This window comes from Python bivittatus, unplaced genomic scaffold (assembly GCF_059951505.1).
Source record: "Python bivittatus isolate LINGU-HERP-01145 unplaced genomic scaffold, Pbiv_v1 ctg000070_np1212, whole genome shotgun sequence".
Taxonomy (NCBI): domain Eukaryota; kingdom Metazoa; phylum Chordata; class Lepidosauria; order Squamata; family Pythonidae; genus Python; species Python bivittatus.
In genome coordinates this window covers 50,298,198-50,315,668 of record NW_028277034.1, presented here as the reverse complement: position 1 = coordinate 50,315,668, position 17,471 = coordinate 50,298,198, and the positions used below count along the sequence as shown (strand labels likewise).

The window sequence follows — 17,471 nt, the reverse complement described above, 5'->3', positions numbered from 1 at the left end:
GTGGCAGCCATTTTGTGAGTGTGCCCTGCCCATACAAAGCTGCCAAGCAACACCAAGAAGGCAAGAACGACACTGATTTTAGGCAGGGATCTTGAATGCTCACAGGGGTAAATTCAGCATCTTGGAAACTGCAAGAGGAATTTCCCATATTATGTACAGTGAATTAATTAAGCTGGGGTCTCTGAATACTTTGAAATGCTTTTTCCCAGATTTCTCCCCAGCTGGGCTGAGCTGCCTTTTATGAGATAAGGTCTTGGCTGTCTCACCTGCTACTTCCTTTCCCAGCCACAATCGCTCACATCAGCCTAAAAAATGTGCCTATCCCTGAACTAAATCATTTGCAAGGTGTTTTCTTGCTGTCCAGCTTGTTGCTTTCTATCAGAGCCTCACTGTTGTGCCATTGCTACATTTCCTCCCCACATGCTCTTCAGTCTTCTCCCTCTCTTCTCCGTTACTCAGCTCCCTCCCTTGTCCAGTTAAATGGACAGTGTGGAAACATTCCTTTTCCCCCTACCTTTTCTCCTTCCACGTTTAAGCAGGCAGTGTGAAGTATTTCAAATTGCCCACTGTCAAGGTTCCAACCACATTCACAGTCCCGATTTTTTCCCCCAACAAAGGTTTAAATGCAGCAGGAACTTCACTGGGCCGCACATGTGATGGACTAAGTGCTGAAAAGAGAAAAACAAAACCAGAAGGATGTTGGGTGGTGGGAGACAACAGCCCCAGGAGAGTTTCTGTTGGAGGAATTAATGCTAATGAGAGGTTGCCTTTGAGAAATTAATGTACTGAAGGCCTTTTCTTGCATTAAAAAAATGGAACTCAGGAAGTTTATGTTAAAATTCATATATTGGGAAATGTATAGAATAGCTCCATATGTTGGTAGGAGTTGCAAACAGGGGCAGTTAGGAATCATAACTCTTGGCTCAGCTAAGAAGTCAGAAATTGAGAAAATTTCTTCTGATTCCCTCATTCCAAATCACAACTCAGGGCTGTGTTTCAGGGGAAGGGGACAAAAAGCCAAGATGTGACCCCAACTGCCTCTTTTTATGAGTGTCAATTTGCCTTTGAAATAGCAACAAAAAGAATGCTACCATACAGTAATGGTGCCATCCACCAGCAGCAAGTCAAAACCAACATCCCTGAAAGGCTTATTAAATAGGCATGTTTTTATAGTAAAAATCCAGCAGAGAATCCATTTGGATGTATGAGGGAAAGCTGTTCAACACACTGAGAACCCCTGATCTTGGGGTTCCTGCAGGTGAAACTCAGCGACAGGACCCTCAACAGCCCTTCTCTCCTTGATCTCACTGGACAGGCAGATTCATTTAAGAGCTGGTGTTCTTGAAGATACGTAGGTCCTGAATCACGTTGGGCTTCAGAGCTGATAACTTACACTTTGAATTGTCCCTGGAAGCAGACTGGCACCCAGAATATAAACATTACTGAACACTTTGGTGGATGGAGTCTGTTTGGATCTGAAGGGCTGCAGCTGTGCCATTCATTCCTTGAATGTCAGGATGTAGAAGCCATTGAGATACACAGAAGGGTGCAAAGCCAGGAACCGTTCTTCTCTTCAAAACTCTGAACGTGGCCAAAATTGAACCATAGAAATGTGCTGGCAAGTTGGGCCCATAATTTCGGTAATGTCACCACATTGTTCACCTTTAAGATGCACAGTGGGATATGAGTTATGTGGATTGAGCCTGGAGCTTAGGCAACTACACATTTATGTCAATCTCATGCATTGCTCTTCTGAAGCCTTTGTCAACAATTTGTATGTCCAGGACTTAACTTAAACTCTTATTTTTTTTAAAAAAGAATGGACTGTGTGTAGAACAGACTACATATGCTGATGTTCTTATTTTTATATCATTTCTCCCAAACTAAAACATTAAAAAAAGCATTTTTTGCTTATCAAAAATGTCATGGGAAAAGCCCATTCCTGGGAGGTTCCTACAAATGATGAATTGATGATAATCTAACTCTCCATTAGAAAACCTTAACTTCATTACTTGAATATGCTTTATCAATGTTTAATTAAAATTGCCTGACTTTGCATCTGAATGAAACAGTGGTTTGGGAGGGAAAAAAAACAGCCTTTCTCCAAGTTCGCAGATTCCCAATGTGTTGGGGTTGTATCTTCATATTAGCCAAGCTGACTGGGAATTTTAGGAATTGTAGTCCCACTCTGCACTTTTGGAGCATGCCAAATTGGGGTTAATGCACATTTGTGTCTTAGAAAGCACCATCTCCAAAGATTGATCCCTTTTTCTGATGGTGACCTACAAACCAGGATTTCAGTGCACCCATCACCTTAAACCAGCTTCTCCATGGTCTAATTTTGAGGGTGATTCTCACATTCCTGCCAATAAGTTTGATTAGGCTGGGAGGTTGGAAAGAGGGAGCCCTCTCCCCATGGCTGTGGTGGTCTCTACCACCTGACTTGTAGAGGAATACTAAGTAGGTGGTGAATATTCATGTTTTTTTTTACTTATAGATATTGTATATTATTACAATATACTATACTATTACATTAATGTAAATGAAGACTTGAATGTTTTTGGACGATTGACTGGTTTCAAATGACATCTTGTATATGTGTTACTTTCACCTTTAGTGCTACAACCAATTGTGTGATATTTATGATTGAATGATTATTGATGTATGCGCTACATCAATAGGTTTGTTATTTTATTTTGTAACATTTTTATATTGAAGACATCATCAGTTTTTAAGAATCTTTTGCTTAATTGATATATTTTTTTCAGTGATTAAAATATCTGTACTCAGTTAAAGGCGGCCAGTAAACACATTACTGAAAATAATCAGCAGTTTTAAAAAGGCCTCTGCCTAACTAATTGGATGTACCTCTTTTAATTGATTAAATACTTTTTAATCAGTTAAGTTAATAGATTAACTGGCAAAAAATCAAATCCCTCCCCCAATCAGTTGGGTGACAAGGCCGATTAATTCATTGACTTAGCTGATTAAAAAGTGTTTAATCAATTAGAACTGCAATATATAATATTTTGCATAATTTTTCTCCTTCTGGCACAAGGGAACTTTAAAATAGATGCAACAGAACAGAACAACATCATAGAAACAATTTGTTCGCAATTTATTCTGTATTATACCTTTCAAACACACAAAAGTAGGACTTTATTTACCTAGTATCATCCATTATATTCAATGATTATCTGAATTAATACGGCTCTTTTTAATCTCACTTCTACCCTTAGGATAACAGTTCCCCAGATTCCAAGATAAGGATTCAGCTAATTTCCCTTCCCATGTACGGCACTCTGATGCGGATCATCTCTGAACAGCAGCCAGATGAGTTTTCTGAGGTCAATAATTTCACAATGGAAGATATCAACAATCAAAGAATCAGGTAATCTTTGCAACCGTCCCCAAGAATTGACTCCAAGTTCTTCAAACTCATGAAAACCACAATGCCACCTCCAGGGAAAGAGAGGCGTGATGTGTCGCTTTCTCTGAAAACAGCCCTAAACTATTTGTCTTTAGTAGTTTGTGGATTGGCAATTAAAATATGCAGGTCACAAACAAGGTTTTATTACATATTCTGCCAGGGGGAATGTGAAGGTTGGAACTAATGAAACAGGGAAGCAAGAAGAACTATAGAAATGGAAAATCTTTCCCTGAAAGTAAAGACATAAGCTGTTAAGGCTTTTTAAAAGGAGTCCTGACCTCAGGGGGGAAAAAATGATTGGGGAGATAATATGAAAAAGTTCCAGTCTTTAGAACAAAGTGTCAGAAGATTTCAGAGTCTTCCCCCAGCTACTCTTCTGAGATTCTCTGATATATCATTTAATGCTGGAGACATTTTTTTCCCCAAATAATTGAAATCCGTGACCTTCATCATATATAACAGGAAACCATGGATCTGCATGAAATGCACGGACTTCCAACGTGAGTTCTTCCCTCCAACTTTTAAATAAATACAGCTGAATTCTGGAAACGATGGTTTATTTAAAGGAGGAGTGGGGACTCTCCTGTTTGGTGGCCATGAGGTTCCCCATCAGTCCTCAAGGCCTAGGCAGAAGTTCACTTCCTACCAGTTCCTACTTGCTCACATCCCATTTCTCCATCTATACACAGCAATTGCCCCCTGATCTTCTGGTACTTTTGGGTGGACAAAGAAAGGAGCATTCATGATTTGGACATTGTTATTTATTTATTTTTATTTGAAGGACGTGTTTTTAGCAGAAAAGATGAGTTTTCATCCAGGCCTGGTGATGTTGTGTGACCCTTGGGAAGTGGGCCAGAAGTCAACTTTTTCCTGCAGTTGAATATAGATTCCTCAACCTTGTTTACACTATTGTTTTAGAATATGCCAAGTTCTGGGACCCTAGTTTGTTCCTGGCTTCTTCTAATGAACCACAATTTAAATAAGCCATTGTTTCTAGAATTCAGAAGTAATGAGGGATTAAGGCTTATTTAAAAGGTAAATATTTCAGGTTTGCACAGTTGTAATGGGAAACCATGATTTCTAACAGCATTTAAAAAGAGAGATTTTAAATATGGCATATTTAACATACTTTTCTTGTCATAGAAATGGGGTTTTATTGGTTTTAAAAGGTGAAGCTGGTGTGCAATTTGGGGGTCCTCTTGGAGTCACAGTTCCTGCTGGAAGAGGAGGTAGCAGCTGAGGCTAGGAGGGCCTTTGCACAGATTAATCTTGTGTCAATTGTGCCCTTTCCTGGACCAGGAGGCCTTGCTCATGGTCACTCACACCTTAGTCACTTTCTGTTTGGATTACTGCAATGCGCTTTACATGGGGCTGCCCTTGAAGACCACTTGGAAGCTACAGCTGGTCCAGAACGCAGCAGCATGCACAGCAGTGGGTGTTTCTGGGTTCGACCATGTTACACCTCTGTTGCGCAAGCTGCGCTGGCTCCCAGGGGCTGTCCCTACCTAATGGAACACCCCTCTCCCCAGTGATTTGGCAGGCCCCCACCCTTTTAGCCTTTCAAAAGGCCATCAAGACCTGGCTTTTTACCCAGGTGCTGGGGTAGAGTGAGGATATCTGGAGTTGGTTGTGGGTCATCCCAAAGGGATGACTGAGGTGCTGAGTTTTGTTCTGGTTTTATGTTTTATGATTTTCATAGTTCTGGGTTTTATTGTTGTTGTGATCTGCCCAGAGTTGTGTTTTTTGATGGGCAGCCATGCAAATCTTTTAAATAAATAAATAGTAAAGCCTGTATCACCAAAAGCAAGAATGATAGAAAAGACATGAGTTGATATAAGCCATGTATCAGCAGTTTGGCCTGTTTGTGGCTGGCCCAAAAGGGTTTGGGAGAACCTCCAGAGTATGATGTTTTTGTTCTAGGCTCAGAATGAAACGTTTCCCCATTTTGTGCACAACCCTACTTCACTGTTTAGATTCATCCCAGTGACATTGTCTTTTGCCCTGCCCTGACTTTTAATTTTGTGTCAATGCATGAACCTGCTTTCCCAATTTGGCCCCCAGATGTGTTTCAACTAATGCTCCTAAAATCCCCAGCCCACATTGTCAACAGCTTTCGATCTGGCAGATTTAAAGGGCACCAGTTTGATAAAAGTTAGAAATAAAATGTAGTCCTCCTTGTTAACTATTTTTTTCCCTGGCCGTCACATCTCTCCCAATAACATGAACATGCAAGCAGGTAATTTTATTCCCCATGGCAGACAAGATGTAAGTAGAGATTAAACTGTTACCTCACTGCGCGTTTTCAAAGCAAGAAGAGAAACCCTTTCGTCTCCCCACCACCACAGCTCAATTTCTCCCATTTTTACTGTGCAGATATTTCACGGAGCTTGAAACTGTGGTCAATCAGCCTATCACAGATGTTTTCTACTTCTCTGTGTTTGATGCTGACAACAACCAGCTTGATAGTCAGATGTTCACCATTACTATCACAGCAGCCCAAAGTGTGCCTCCAGTTGTTACCTTTTCTGACCAAATTACGGTACGTCAATAGCCTGTGGGATTCAAAGTTGCAAGGGACATTTTGAATTATGAATAGCATTCAATAGAGAAGGGAGACAGTTGGGAACCAGGATGTCATGGGGGCCAGCAGTGAGATGAGGTTCATGATGCAAGGTCCACCCCTTTTGTTTTCATGTTGTAACATCACACAACTACATAAGAGTAGGTAGCCTTGGGTTGAAATATCACAGAGCTGGTTTTGGCATTCTGACAAATTCTGAAGGCTCCCTTGTTAACTTTCAATATTTAGGAAATGTGCATTATGCTTACGCTATGCCAGATTACTTCTTTATTTGTACCGGAACGGTGTTGTCCTGGGAAATGCAACATTTTGGTAACTAACAGTCACAGATCATTGCTTAGAATTTTTGAGAGATGGTCAGTGACATCATGCTGTCATGCAAATTGGCCTACCTGTTTCCTGATTTTTTTTAAAAAATGGTGGAATTCTCTAGGTTTTTTGGGGGGGGAGCAGTTTTAAGTGCACTAAACCTTTCTAGAGATGGAATGCACATCATTTCTTTTCTGATCTGCCAGAAATTGGCAGGAAATCCATCCACAGCCAAATTTGGAAAACTCTGGTCACTGCCAAAAAGGAGGACCTCCATGGCTTACAGCCCACAAGCCATGGATTGTTCATCACTGCTTTGCTCCAGTTGGTAGCAGCTCTATTAGCTCATATCTTTTTTTTTTTTTAACTTGGGAAGGGGAGAGACAAAAAGTCAATATGGCAGCCATGACCAAGTGATTGAAACAGACCCATTTTCTATGTGTGCTATATGACTCATGTAAAAAGGCTTCAAGTGTATGATTGTGGGTACCATCTGATTTTTTTGACCCTGCCCCACAGATACCCCTGAACTCAAGGCAGAGAGAACCTGTGGCCCTGCTGACCCCAGCCAGATGGCTGATGAGGACAGAGACTAAGAGTTGCAGTTCTTCAGGGCCACAAATTCTTCATCCCTCCTTTAACAAGAAATGCCTGGGACCTTTTTCATTAAAGCATGCATTTACTCACTGAGACAGGGTTCCTCAACCTTGGCAACTTTAAGACGGGTGGACTTCAACTCCCAGACTGGCTGGGGAGTTCTGGGAGTTGAAGTCCACCCATCTTAAAGTTGCCAAGGTTGAGGAACCCTGCACTGAGACATTTTCCTCCCAGAGGAGATATAATTAAAATGGTATTCCCCACTATTTTTTCCTTTTGAATGGTCCTGCATGTTGGAAAAATAAAGGTTGGGAAACTTACCTAGATTGGCTGGGGTCATACAAAGGGGCCTTTGGAAACTCTGTTTTAATATCTCAGTTGTGGCTTGTTGCACCAAAAAAAAAAAAAAGTCTGAATTTCAGCCTGGAAAGAAGGAGCTGATGGGGAGGAGGAAAGACCTTTCTGCACCTCCACCTTCTCCCTCACCCTTTGCTCACATATGGTTAAAATTCACATGAAGGTAATCATGGTTTAGGCTGTTTAAGCAACGATGGATAACAGTAGGACAACTTCAGGCAGGCTTCATACCAATGGAATCTACCTTTTAACTAGGGCCATGCGTCAGAGTCAAATGAAACATGTTGGCCTATAGAAGTAGAGCCATAATGGTGTCTTTGGGGTAGAAATAATTATTTATCACGCTATACAACTGCATTCTGGGGATGACCCTCATACGAAGTATTTCAGTTCAGGGATATTAAGAGATTGGGGTGGGGGCTAAGAGGGAGAAGCTTGTTGTTAGCAATGCTCTGAACATTTCTCAGAGATTTACCAGTAGCTCCTGTTCTGTGGGCTGCCCACATGGAGTTGCAACATTGCTAAATCAAATTTCCGGCGTAGACCAGAACTTGGCTTGCTTTTGTGTTCAGGTGGATGAAGGGGGACGAGTACCACTCCAGCCTCACCACACCCTTGGCTTTGATGCTGGCCTTGCAGAAGAAGGCTTGGTTGTAAAACTCGCAAGTCTTCCAAAATATGGGTACATTGAAAACACCAGGACAGGTAAGATGCTATTTCTGTAAGAGTTTATTACAGTAGAGAAGATTCCTAAGGTTGAACATCAGGCAGAGTCTAATTTTCTTATCAATAATTCCCAAGATAATGGACCATCAAATTTAAGTCATGAAATGATGGAAGGCTCCTCCTGCAGAAAGCGTAATACAGTGGAACCTCGGGTTACGAACGCTTCTGTTCACGAACTTTTCGGGTGACGACCAGCTCCGGGCACAAAATTTTGCTTCGGTTTGCGAACTCCGCCTTGGGTCACGAACAGGATCCCCGGCCATTTTCCTGCCCCTGACACGTGGTCCGCGGCCATTTTTCCGCCCCTGACACGTGGTCCGTGGCCATTTTTCCGCCCCTGACACGTGGTCCGCGGCCATTTTCTGCCCCTGACATGTGGTCGTAGGGAGGGGGACTCTCCCTCCAAACAATAGCCGCCTCCCTGTCCTCCACGCCAGAACGGATTAACGGTAATTACATTGAACCTTATGGGAAAATTTGCTTCGGGTCACGACCAATTGGGGTCGCGACTAGAGTCGCGGAACGAATTAAGTTCGTGAACCGAGGTTCCACTGTAGATATTGGCAGAGGAGGCTGCCTCTTGTATCTCTGCATGACCTGTGGTTCTGGCGTTGCCTCCTTCCAATTAATATCTACAGGGTGGCAGCCTGGCTTGGGACTTCATGCACCTTCCTGCCCATTCACCCCCACCCAGTTGTTCCTAAATTTCTGAATCCTTTTTAGATTAACCACATTCCAACCCATGGCTTGAACCTGTGGTTAATCTTAATTACAGTTAGCAGAAACAGGACAATTTTAAGCTGTTTTTTTTTTTTTTTTTACTGACCATAGTAAAAACTGATCACTGTTTAGGGATTGGGTGAGCAGATAAACTGTGGTTAATCTCCAACAGAAAAAGAAGCTTCTGATTTCCTTCTCTATGCACTGGAGGACATGTACGCATGCTCAGGAATTACTTGGTTTCATTCTTATAAGGCAGGCATTAGCAGCCATTTCAGGTGGTAATCATCATCATGGTTTTGTGTGATGTGGCAGGAACCAGAAAATTAAAATAAGCAAATGAATTTCAAAATTTTAAACTAAATTAAACTAAATTTTAATTTTAAAAAAATGGATGAAACATGGGAGATCTCATGTACGAACACAGAAACCTTGAAGTATGGGCTGTCTTGTAAGATTCGGGCCATACCTGTGATGCAATTCGCCATCTTAATGATACTCCTGGGTACTGTATTGATGACCCTTGATGTAAATCTGCTTTATATTATGATTAGCCTGAAAGGTTTTTTCTAATATCTAAGAAGCTCTTCTTTTTGCTGTGCATAATTAAACCACAGAATAATTTGCTATGGAGTGCTGTTTGCTATATATGCAAAAACTTGACAAAGAATCAAGTTACTGTTTTTGCTTAAGGAAAAAGCAAAATAATTTTTTAAAAAAACAACCTTTCATATGGCATCACTTTCCTTGCAGGTAGGCGCCTTGGTTTTGGAAACTCTGCAAGCTCCGATTTTTCCTTCTCCCTTCAAGATGTGGTGGAGAACCGTATTTATTACTTTCAGAGCGTCCATGAAAGCATTGAACCATCAATGGACACCTTTAGCTTTTATGTCAGTGATGGCTTCAGCCAATCAGAAACCAGCAGTGTCAACATCACTATTAAGGTAAATGAATTCAGCTTGGGGTTTTCATTTGCAAACCATTGTGATAGCAGAGTTAGTGTCTGGGTTTGGACAAAGTGTTAATCTATGGTTTGTTTAAACATGGTTTGTTGAGTAAGCCAAAACTGACTCCATTCACACCTCATCTAAAACACAAACCATGTTTGTTATTGATGCTGATAATTGTCAAGGTTACAAGTCAGTAAGTTAAACTCAACAAATCACATCATGGCTCGATGTGAATCAAGTCTCTCTCTTTCTCCATCTCTGTGTGTATATATACCACACAAACGGGTATACACACACACTTATACATGCACACAAACACATTATCCAATAGCAGTGGTAGTTCTTGCACACTTTAATGCAAATACACAATACCAGAAAAACACGAATTCAGGTTGCTGGTTTATTTTGTGAAATACCTTGATGCTTTACATGCTTCCAATTAGATTTCCATTCAAATGTACAGTGTTGGCTCTGTTATACTTCCACAACCTATTTCCAGCATTTGTAGCTTCTAGTGGCCTTTCCTCTTCCTTTTCAAGGAAACTTGTTGAAAGGCATTTTTCTCTCGTGGTTTTCCTTCTGCTCTGTAGCGCCTGAATGATGAGCCACCTCAGTTGCAACTGGCAGCCATCAGTGTGCAGGAAAGCACAGGAGTCGTGATCCGAAATTCCTCCTTGAGGCTAAGGGACTTAGACACTCCTGATGATCTTCTGGTTTTCGTGGTAACCAAGGCACCCATTCATGGTGAGACATATTATTTTATGTAATGCTGATGAAATGCATCAGAGTTATTTTTCAGTATGCTCACTGCTAGAAGCAGCTCTTGGCTGCAAGCACCCTTCTCAAACCATGGCTTAGTCGGCCATCTCCTTAATTTTATTTGCCAAATTAAGTAAACAACTTGCATGGAACTTTCAGAAGAAGCTGTGGCTCACGTTTGTAGCAAATCTCAGCAGTTCAGTTGAGACCTGCAGTTTTGTCACAGTGTATAAATTAGAATTACTTTCCTGAGTCAGACCAAGGCCCTTTCACAATGCTCAGAGACAAGCCATCTTGCTTCTTCCAAGAAGCTGCCAAGGTGTTTGGAAGAAGGTGGAGTTCGTCTTCCTGTCGCGTCAGGTGACAGAAGTAGGCTCCTTTTTAAGATAGAGGTTCTGTTTTGGAATAATCACTCCTGGAAAATCATGCTCTATGAATTGATGTCATCCTTTTGTAAGATAGGATACTGGTCATCATTTCATTTTTTCATTTTATTAGGCTTTAGAATACAAGAAACAAAGTAATAAGCAGAGATCAATAGGAACCCACATCACGGTTTAGCATGATACGTGAAGGCCATTGCTGATAAAAACTAGCTTGACCCACTTGATAACATATGCTATTGAAAAATCTTCTATTTGGGGTTTTTATATAGTATGGATTAAAAGATGTGTGTGGATTCTTATATTGCCATTGTCTTTATTTTGTGGTAAAGGGTTATATAACCCTTTCATAAAAGATACTGTGAAGAGTAAGTATCTATTATTAGGAATAGAATTAAGACATTGAGGCAATAGGGAGGAAGTGGTCTGTGAGGAACTAATCCAAATTCTCTACTTATTCTCAGGATATCTGTACAAGAGAGAATCTCATCTGCAGTCCCTGGAGAATGGACAAGCTCTCTCTGAGGGATCGACTTTCACCTACCAGGATGTCCTGGATGAACTGATCATTTATAGATTGAACAGTTTGCTAGCCCAAACCGATGAGTTCCAGTTTTCACTCTCGGATGGCCTCCACATACAGACAGGGAAAGTGGAGTTTGCCGTAGCCTCGCCAAGGATGGACCTCCCCACATTAGTCGTGAACAGAGGCCTGCAACTCTCTGCTGGTATAAAATAAAGAAGTGACCTCTGATTATGCTTTTCTGAAGTCCCCTTATTAAAATTCCTGAATAGCTAAACTTCCTGCTGTCATGATGTCACATACACCCTCAGCTTTTCCATTTGCTAGTCAACACACTTGGAAGCCCACCCATATTACTCTATATTGTTCCCACCATCTAGAAATCTCAGATGCATTCAGTGCGGTATTGTTTGTATGCAAGTTGGCTGGGGGCTCCCAGAGAACATACTCAGCTAAATAATTGAAACTAGCTAATAACGGAGTGTAGAGAACTTCAACCAATTGGCTTTCACTCTTTCAGTCCTAGGAAGAAGGTGGCAAGGGCAAACCACTTCCAAAATCTGCAAGGCCCAGTCCAGGCAATCGCCAGGAGTCAACACTGACTCGAAGGCACCAAATAAACCAATAAATAAACTATTATTCCCAGAATAACTAAACAAAAACATTAATTTTGTTTTTGTCCATCTTTAGGGTCTGTGGCAGTGATTACGAACCAGCATTTAAGAGCCACAGATGCTGACTCAGATGACTTGTCCATCAAATACATCATGAAAAAGGACCCAACCGTTGGAGTGTTGCGCCTGCATAAAAGAGATTCTTTGATGCAGATCTCCGTCCAGGGACCAGTAAAAAGCTTCACACAGGCTGATATAAACAAAGGTGGGTGCTGTCCATTCTAATAGGTAAAATTCTGACATTGATCTCTGAGGTGGGATAGCAAGGGGTTACAGGTTTTTTTCAATTTTTTGGATTTATCTTGGGCACAAACTTGACACGGTCTGTTTTAAAAAGGACTGACTTCTGTAATACTTGAGGGAACCACAAAGTGGTGACTAAAAAGTACTCCACTTTCATGAAATTCTTTGCTGCTTCAAAAACATGTATTGGGTTGTGATTTTTTTTTTTTTTGGGCCTGATTTGCAGAGAGGAGAAGAAAACGGAGAAGTTGTAGGAGTTATTTACAGTAACTTGCATGCAAATAAGGGGTTACCTTTTTAAAAATCCAAGGTGGCTAATGAAGGCTTTCAACCCCTCAAAGGTGCAGGATAAGTTTCTTTTCAGGAATATTCATGACGTACCAAAAATTTGTTGTGATTATCTTCCCATCTCTGTGCACAGAGACAAGCAGGGATCTCAGAACTGGTGGAATTCATGTTTTAGCTCAGATGTTCCCTGTTTGTTGGTCATTTCTGTGGTATTTGGCAATTGATGACAACAGGCCATGGGACAAAAGAGGAATATGCTGAGTTATCTGCAAAATAGGAGTGTGTAAAAGAGCTAATAGAAATTTGGGCAGGATTCATTCCTGAAGGACAGAGTCAAGAGAAGAGCCCAGCTGAGCAGCATAGAGCATCAAAGCCAGCGTCTGTGTATGGGTTTATCATCTCACAGAGAACTTGGTTACAGACTTCAGAAAAACACAATAATGCAAGATAGGTTGCAGATGTTCTAAGTTCTCCTTCTGTTCTTTCCTTCTGACTTCCTACTACAGGACAGGTGGAATACAGCCATGAGAAAGGAGAACCTGTTGGGACATTTGTTTTTGTTTTTGATGTGGCAGATGGAGAGGGAAACAAAATGGTAGACTTGGAATTTTCAGTTAACATAACAGGTAAGGCAACAATCTTGTCACAGCTTTGCTTTCTTTCTCAAGACGGAGGGTGGCTTTTATTAACTAGAATTGAGGAAATTCTGGAAAAGACTTCGGCCACCAAGTATGATGGTTAGACTCAGTTATGAAGACCACCATAAAGGGGCTGCACATCATTATGATTTGGATGATAGAGGCTTTGAAGTTAACACAGAATCTCAGCATCTTACCTTCTGCATTCTGCTTAATACTGATGGATGTTCCAAAGAACAATCATTTGTATATCGCTATATAATTTGTCACAGAATTCCACAGATTAGTTTTATATCCTGGGGGAATTTCCTCTGAGATATTAAATCAGGAGTAAACAGAAATCTACCCTGTTCTGGCTTTCCTGAAAATTGATCACTATGTTAACTAAACTGTGTTACTTGAAAATTAGAACTGAATTAACTGGTTAAATTAGTCATCTAAAGATCACTTTTCTAGCTAAAAATGTTCCCCAATTATTTTTGAAAAATGCTTTTAATACAAGCATTGGTACACAATTACATAATTATTTTCACCTTAAAAAGTATCTTTAAATTGTGCTTGTAAAGTAAAGCATTTTAGCACTGTAGCAGCAGAGAGAAACTCTGTTTTATTCCTGTGGTCATGACTGTCCTGTAATTGGCATTGATTTAAAAATCCAACACTGGACACACTCAAGAGTACTTAAAATAAACCAGGTTTGATAAATGTTTGTTTGCTTAGGGAGGGTTTTTGGTAGTGATGTCTCCTTAAATGCCCCTCTCTCCTTCAACTGTCAGCTTAGTGGAATAGTTGAAACTGTGGAATAGATGCCTTGAGAGGAGGTAATAGAGAAATGTAATGTTGTTGGTGAAGTTAAGTGGCAATCTGAACATGGACCCTATGAAACTCAGGATCCAAAGTCAGAAGTTCTGTAATTGCACAATTGCTCTTGCACCCTCAACTGAACCTTGACAGTAGTGGAGAGATGGAAGAGCCAACAATTAGTTGACTAAGATCTCTGCAGTCAAGCAACAGACAACCTAGTTTAGAATGACTGAGTAAAATAGTTAGAAAACAACAAGGAGAAAGGGAGAAGAAAGGAAATGGTCTTATTCCTGTTGTCTCCAGTGTTACAAAAGTATAGCAAGACTGCACTTATACACGATGTACGGTTCTCATTGATGCATTTCAAGAGGGATATTATAGAACTGGGAAACATGAAAAAAGGACAATCAAATGATGAAGGGGCTGGCATGGCTCCCTTATAAGGAATGATTACATCAATCGGGGCTCTTTGGGTTGGAATGAAAGAAAATGAGAAAAGGCATGAGGTATAAAACTATGTACGGCATAGATAACATGGAGGGGGTTAGGTTTTCCTTCCTTTGTTAGACTTGAGACTATTTGTTGAAACTAAATGTAGAGAGATTCAGTACCAGCAGAAGGAAATACTTCTTCATGCAGTGCTTAGGTAAGCTATGAAATTCACTGCTAATAGTTGTAGGAGTAGCAGCCAACTGGATGGTTTTAAAGGGGTCTGCAAGTGGCTACCAATGGTTGTGTACTGTACATAGTACTTCCTGAATCATAAGCAGCAAACCTTGAATACTAGAATAGGTTTGATCCTCCAGTTGAGACTTGTGAACTTCCCAAATCCCTCCACTTGTCCACATGTGACACAATAGATGGATCTAGGATCTGACCCTGTATATGTCTCCTCTTATATTTACTGCTCCCAGGGGATCGATTGCCTCTGTCCATCACTGTCAACACTGGGCTAACCCTGGATGAAAATTCTGTGAAAAAAATCACCACCTTTGAGTTGTCAGCCAAGGAGCAGGGTGGTGAATCCAGCGATCTCCTATACAGGATTATTAAACAGCCCCAGCTGGGACACTTGGAGCATGCTGCATTACCAGGTTTGCAAATAGTTACTGGTTTTGGAGCAAAACCTCCCATATTACTGAATCCATGGGGAATTATAAGGGAATTGTGTTGATTTATCTAGTGAGAGAAGTCATGATGCCTGGAGCTTCTCTTTTAAAATCTGACAGTGTTAATAAATGAATGGATAAATATGTCCACCAGAGACATTTGAAAGCACTCCAAGGGTGTTGTGTCGCAATGGGGAGTTTCTGAAAGCAAGTTTGAAGTGGAATGGGGGAGGTAATTCTTTGGGCTGGAGGACAGACTTGGAATTTTAGAACACCTGGTGGATGCTTCTGCTACTGTTTTCTAGGCAGAAGGATTAGCTCCTTCCAACAAGCAGACCTTATCTCCCACAGCATCCACTACATCCATACAAACGAGGCTGAAGAACATGCTGACATGTTCACTTTCACCGTTTCGGATGGCATACAGGAGGTCAGTGAATTTTTACTGGTTTCCAAAAAAATGATTAGTTTGTCCGTGGAAAGGCAATGTCCAACCAGAATGATTTGGTTCATAATCCCAATCTTTCTTCCAACAGGTGACCCAGAATTTTGAAATCACTATTAACCCGATTGATGATTCGTTGCCTGTTGTGCAGACTGTTGGTATGACTGTGCAAGAAGGTGTGAGGAAAACCATCACAGAATTTGAGCTCAAAGCCACCGATGCAGACACAGAGGTGAAGATCTCTTTGTGTTATTCTTCTTTGAAGGACTATAACAGGAGTGGAAATTCTAGTTTCCATCAAGTGGTGTGTTCCCCTGGAAGTAGACTGTCATATGGAACACTTATGTATAAGTCGTATATCCCACCTTTTGTTCAGGAACTCAAGGGGGTACCATCTGTATAGCACTCCATCCTCCTATTTTTGGCCACAAGAAAAATATGAGATACCTTGGGCTGACCCAAAATCACCTAGGGAGTTTCCATGGCTGAGGGTGGACTGCAACCCATGCCATCCCAATGCCTAACCACTACACCAGTGTTTCTCAACCTTGGGAACTTTAAGATGTGTGGACTTCAACTCTCAGAATTCCCCAGCCAGACTGCGCTACGCCATGGCTGGCTTATATGCTATAATTTTTTTATTGTTATAAGCCACCTTGAATGTTGGGACAAACAGAAAGATGCTATATATATTTAGTAATAAATACTTTCTCTGCTGATGTAATATTCTGCCTCTGGAGCAGGAGGTTCTGTTTAGTTGGCAGAACTAATAGACCTTTGAGAGATTGAACTTCCATGAAATTATCAAATCCTTATTCAGAGCCATCTGAGGCAATAACAGCCTGTCGATCCTCAAGGGCTGAGTTTCATAAATTGCTTATGCATAAAGAACGAAAGACTGGAGGCTACAGAGAACTGGATGTAACGGGATCTGGATTTTGTCTGCAGAGAATGCAATGACAGAAGTGACTCCATGACATGGGTGGGATGGTGTCTTGAGACACGTTTTCAGGGTGATTCCTTGGCAGGAATTAGTTTGTTTTAACCATGCCTTGTTGGTCACATTTACACATTACACTAAGCTAAAGCTAACCAACCATATTACAGCTTAGCATGATGGTTCAGCTTTTGGCGTCTGCATCTTCTAAACGAGTTGCTCGCTGAGTCTTCATTAACAAAATTTATTGAACAGGAAAGGATGCAGTTACAGTCACGGAATAATTTCAGCAACTGAATTATTATTCATACAGAATGAATTTATCCCCTGAAATACCTTAGGGCAGAAGTGTGCTCCATTTCTTCTAAACTGCTTTCCAGTGCGGTGGCCAGGTGGGCCTCTTTGGAGACAGTGGAGAACCTTACAGCTGCCGGTTTACCATCTCCTGAATCTTTATCAGTCTGTGAACTAACCTTTACAATGTGATGTGAACTCTTGTTGCTCTTCACACATTTTGTTCTGTATGCAGGCCAAGTCTGTTACCTTTAGCATTGTGCAGCCCCCACGTCATGGCCAGATTGAGCTCACCAATGACGGGCATCGTTACCAACAGACCCATGCCTTCACCATGGAGGATATATTCCAGAACAGAATCAGTTACAATCATGATGGAAGCAATTTTTTAGAAGACCGTTTCACTTTTACAGTGTCTGATGGAACCAATCCCTTTTTTGTGGTGGCAAAGGATGGGAAAGAGGTTAGTGGGGAAGGCAGGGATCCGTAGACCCAAATTGACTTTCACATACATGATACAACCTCTTGTGGCTTGTGGCTGTTCAGATGGTGAGGTAAGAAATGCAGCCTTAGTTTTCTCCAGCCCAGGGTTCCTCAACCTTGGCAACTTTAAGATATGTGGACTTCAACTCCCAGAATTCCCCAGCCAGCCATGCTGGCTGGGGAATTCTGGGAGTTCAAGTCCACATATCTTAAAGTTGCCA

At 41.2% G+C, this 17,471-nt stretch overlaps 1 protein-coding gene across 2 annotated transcripts in view; it reads left to right on the top strand.

Moving 5' to 3' along the window:
- Positions 1 to 17,471, top strand: part of FRAS1 (Fraser extracellular matrix complex subunit 1) — a 312,542-nt gene that overhangs the window by 243,875 nt on the left and 51,196 nt on the right. For both annotated transcript variants that reach the window (XM_088133146.1, XM_088133147.1), the window contains exons 38-49: positions 3,240 to 3,391; positions 5,804 to 5,969; positions 7,847 to 7,979; positions 9,474 to 9,664; positions 10,261 to 10,414; positions 11,277 to 11,540; positions 12,026 to 12,214; positions 13,047 to 13,166; positions 14,897 to 15,076; positions 15,397 to 15,521; positions 15,628 to 15,768; positions 17,003 to 17,230. In XM_088133146.1, coding sequence (XP_087989272.1) covers positions 3,240 to 3,391; positions 5,804 to 5,969; positions 7,847 to 7,979; positions 9,474 to 9,664; positions 10,261 to 10,414; positions 11,277 to 11,540; positions 12,026 to 12,214; positions 13,047 to 13,166; positions 14,897 to 15,076; positions 15,397 to 15,521; positions 15,628 to 15,768; positions 17,003 to 17,230 — 2,043 coding nt within the window. The remainder of the gene's footprint in view (positions 1 to 3,239; positions 3,392 to 5,803; positions 5,970 to 7,846; positions 7,980 to 9,473; positions 9,665 to 10,260; positions 10,415 to 11,276; positions 11,541 to 12,025; positions 12,215 to 13,046; positions 13,167 to 14,896; positions 15,077 to 15,396; positions 15,522 to 15,627; positions 15,769 to 17,002; positions 17,231 to 17,471) is intronic.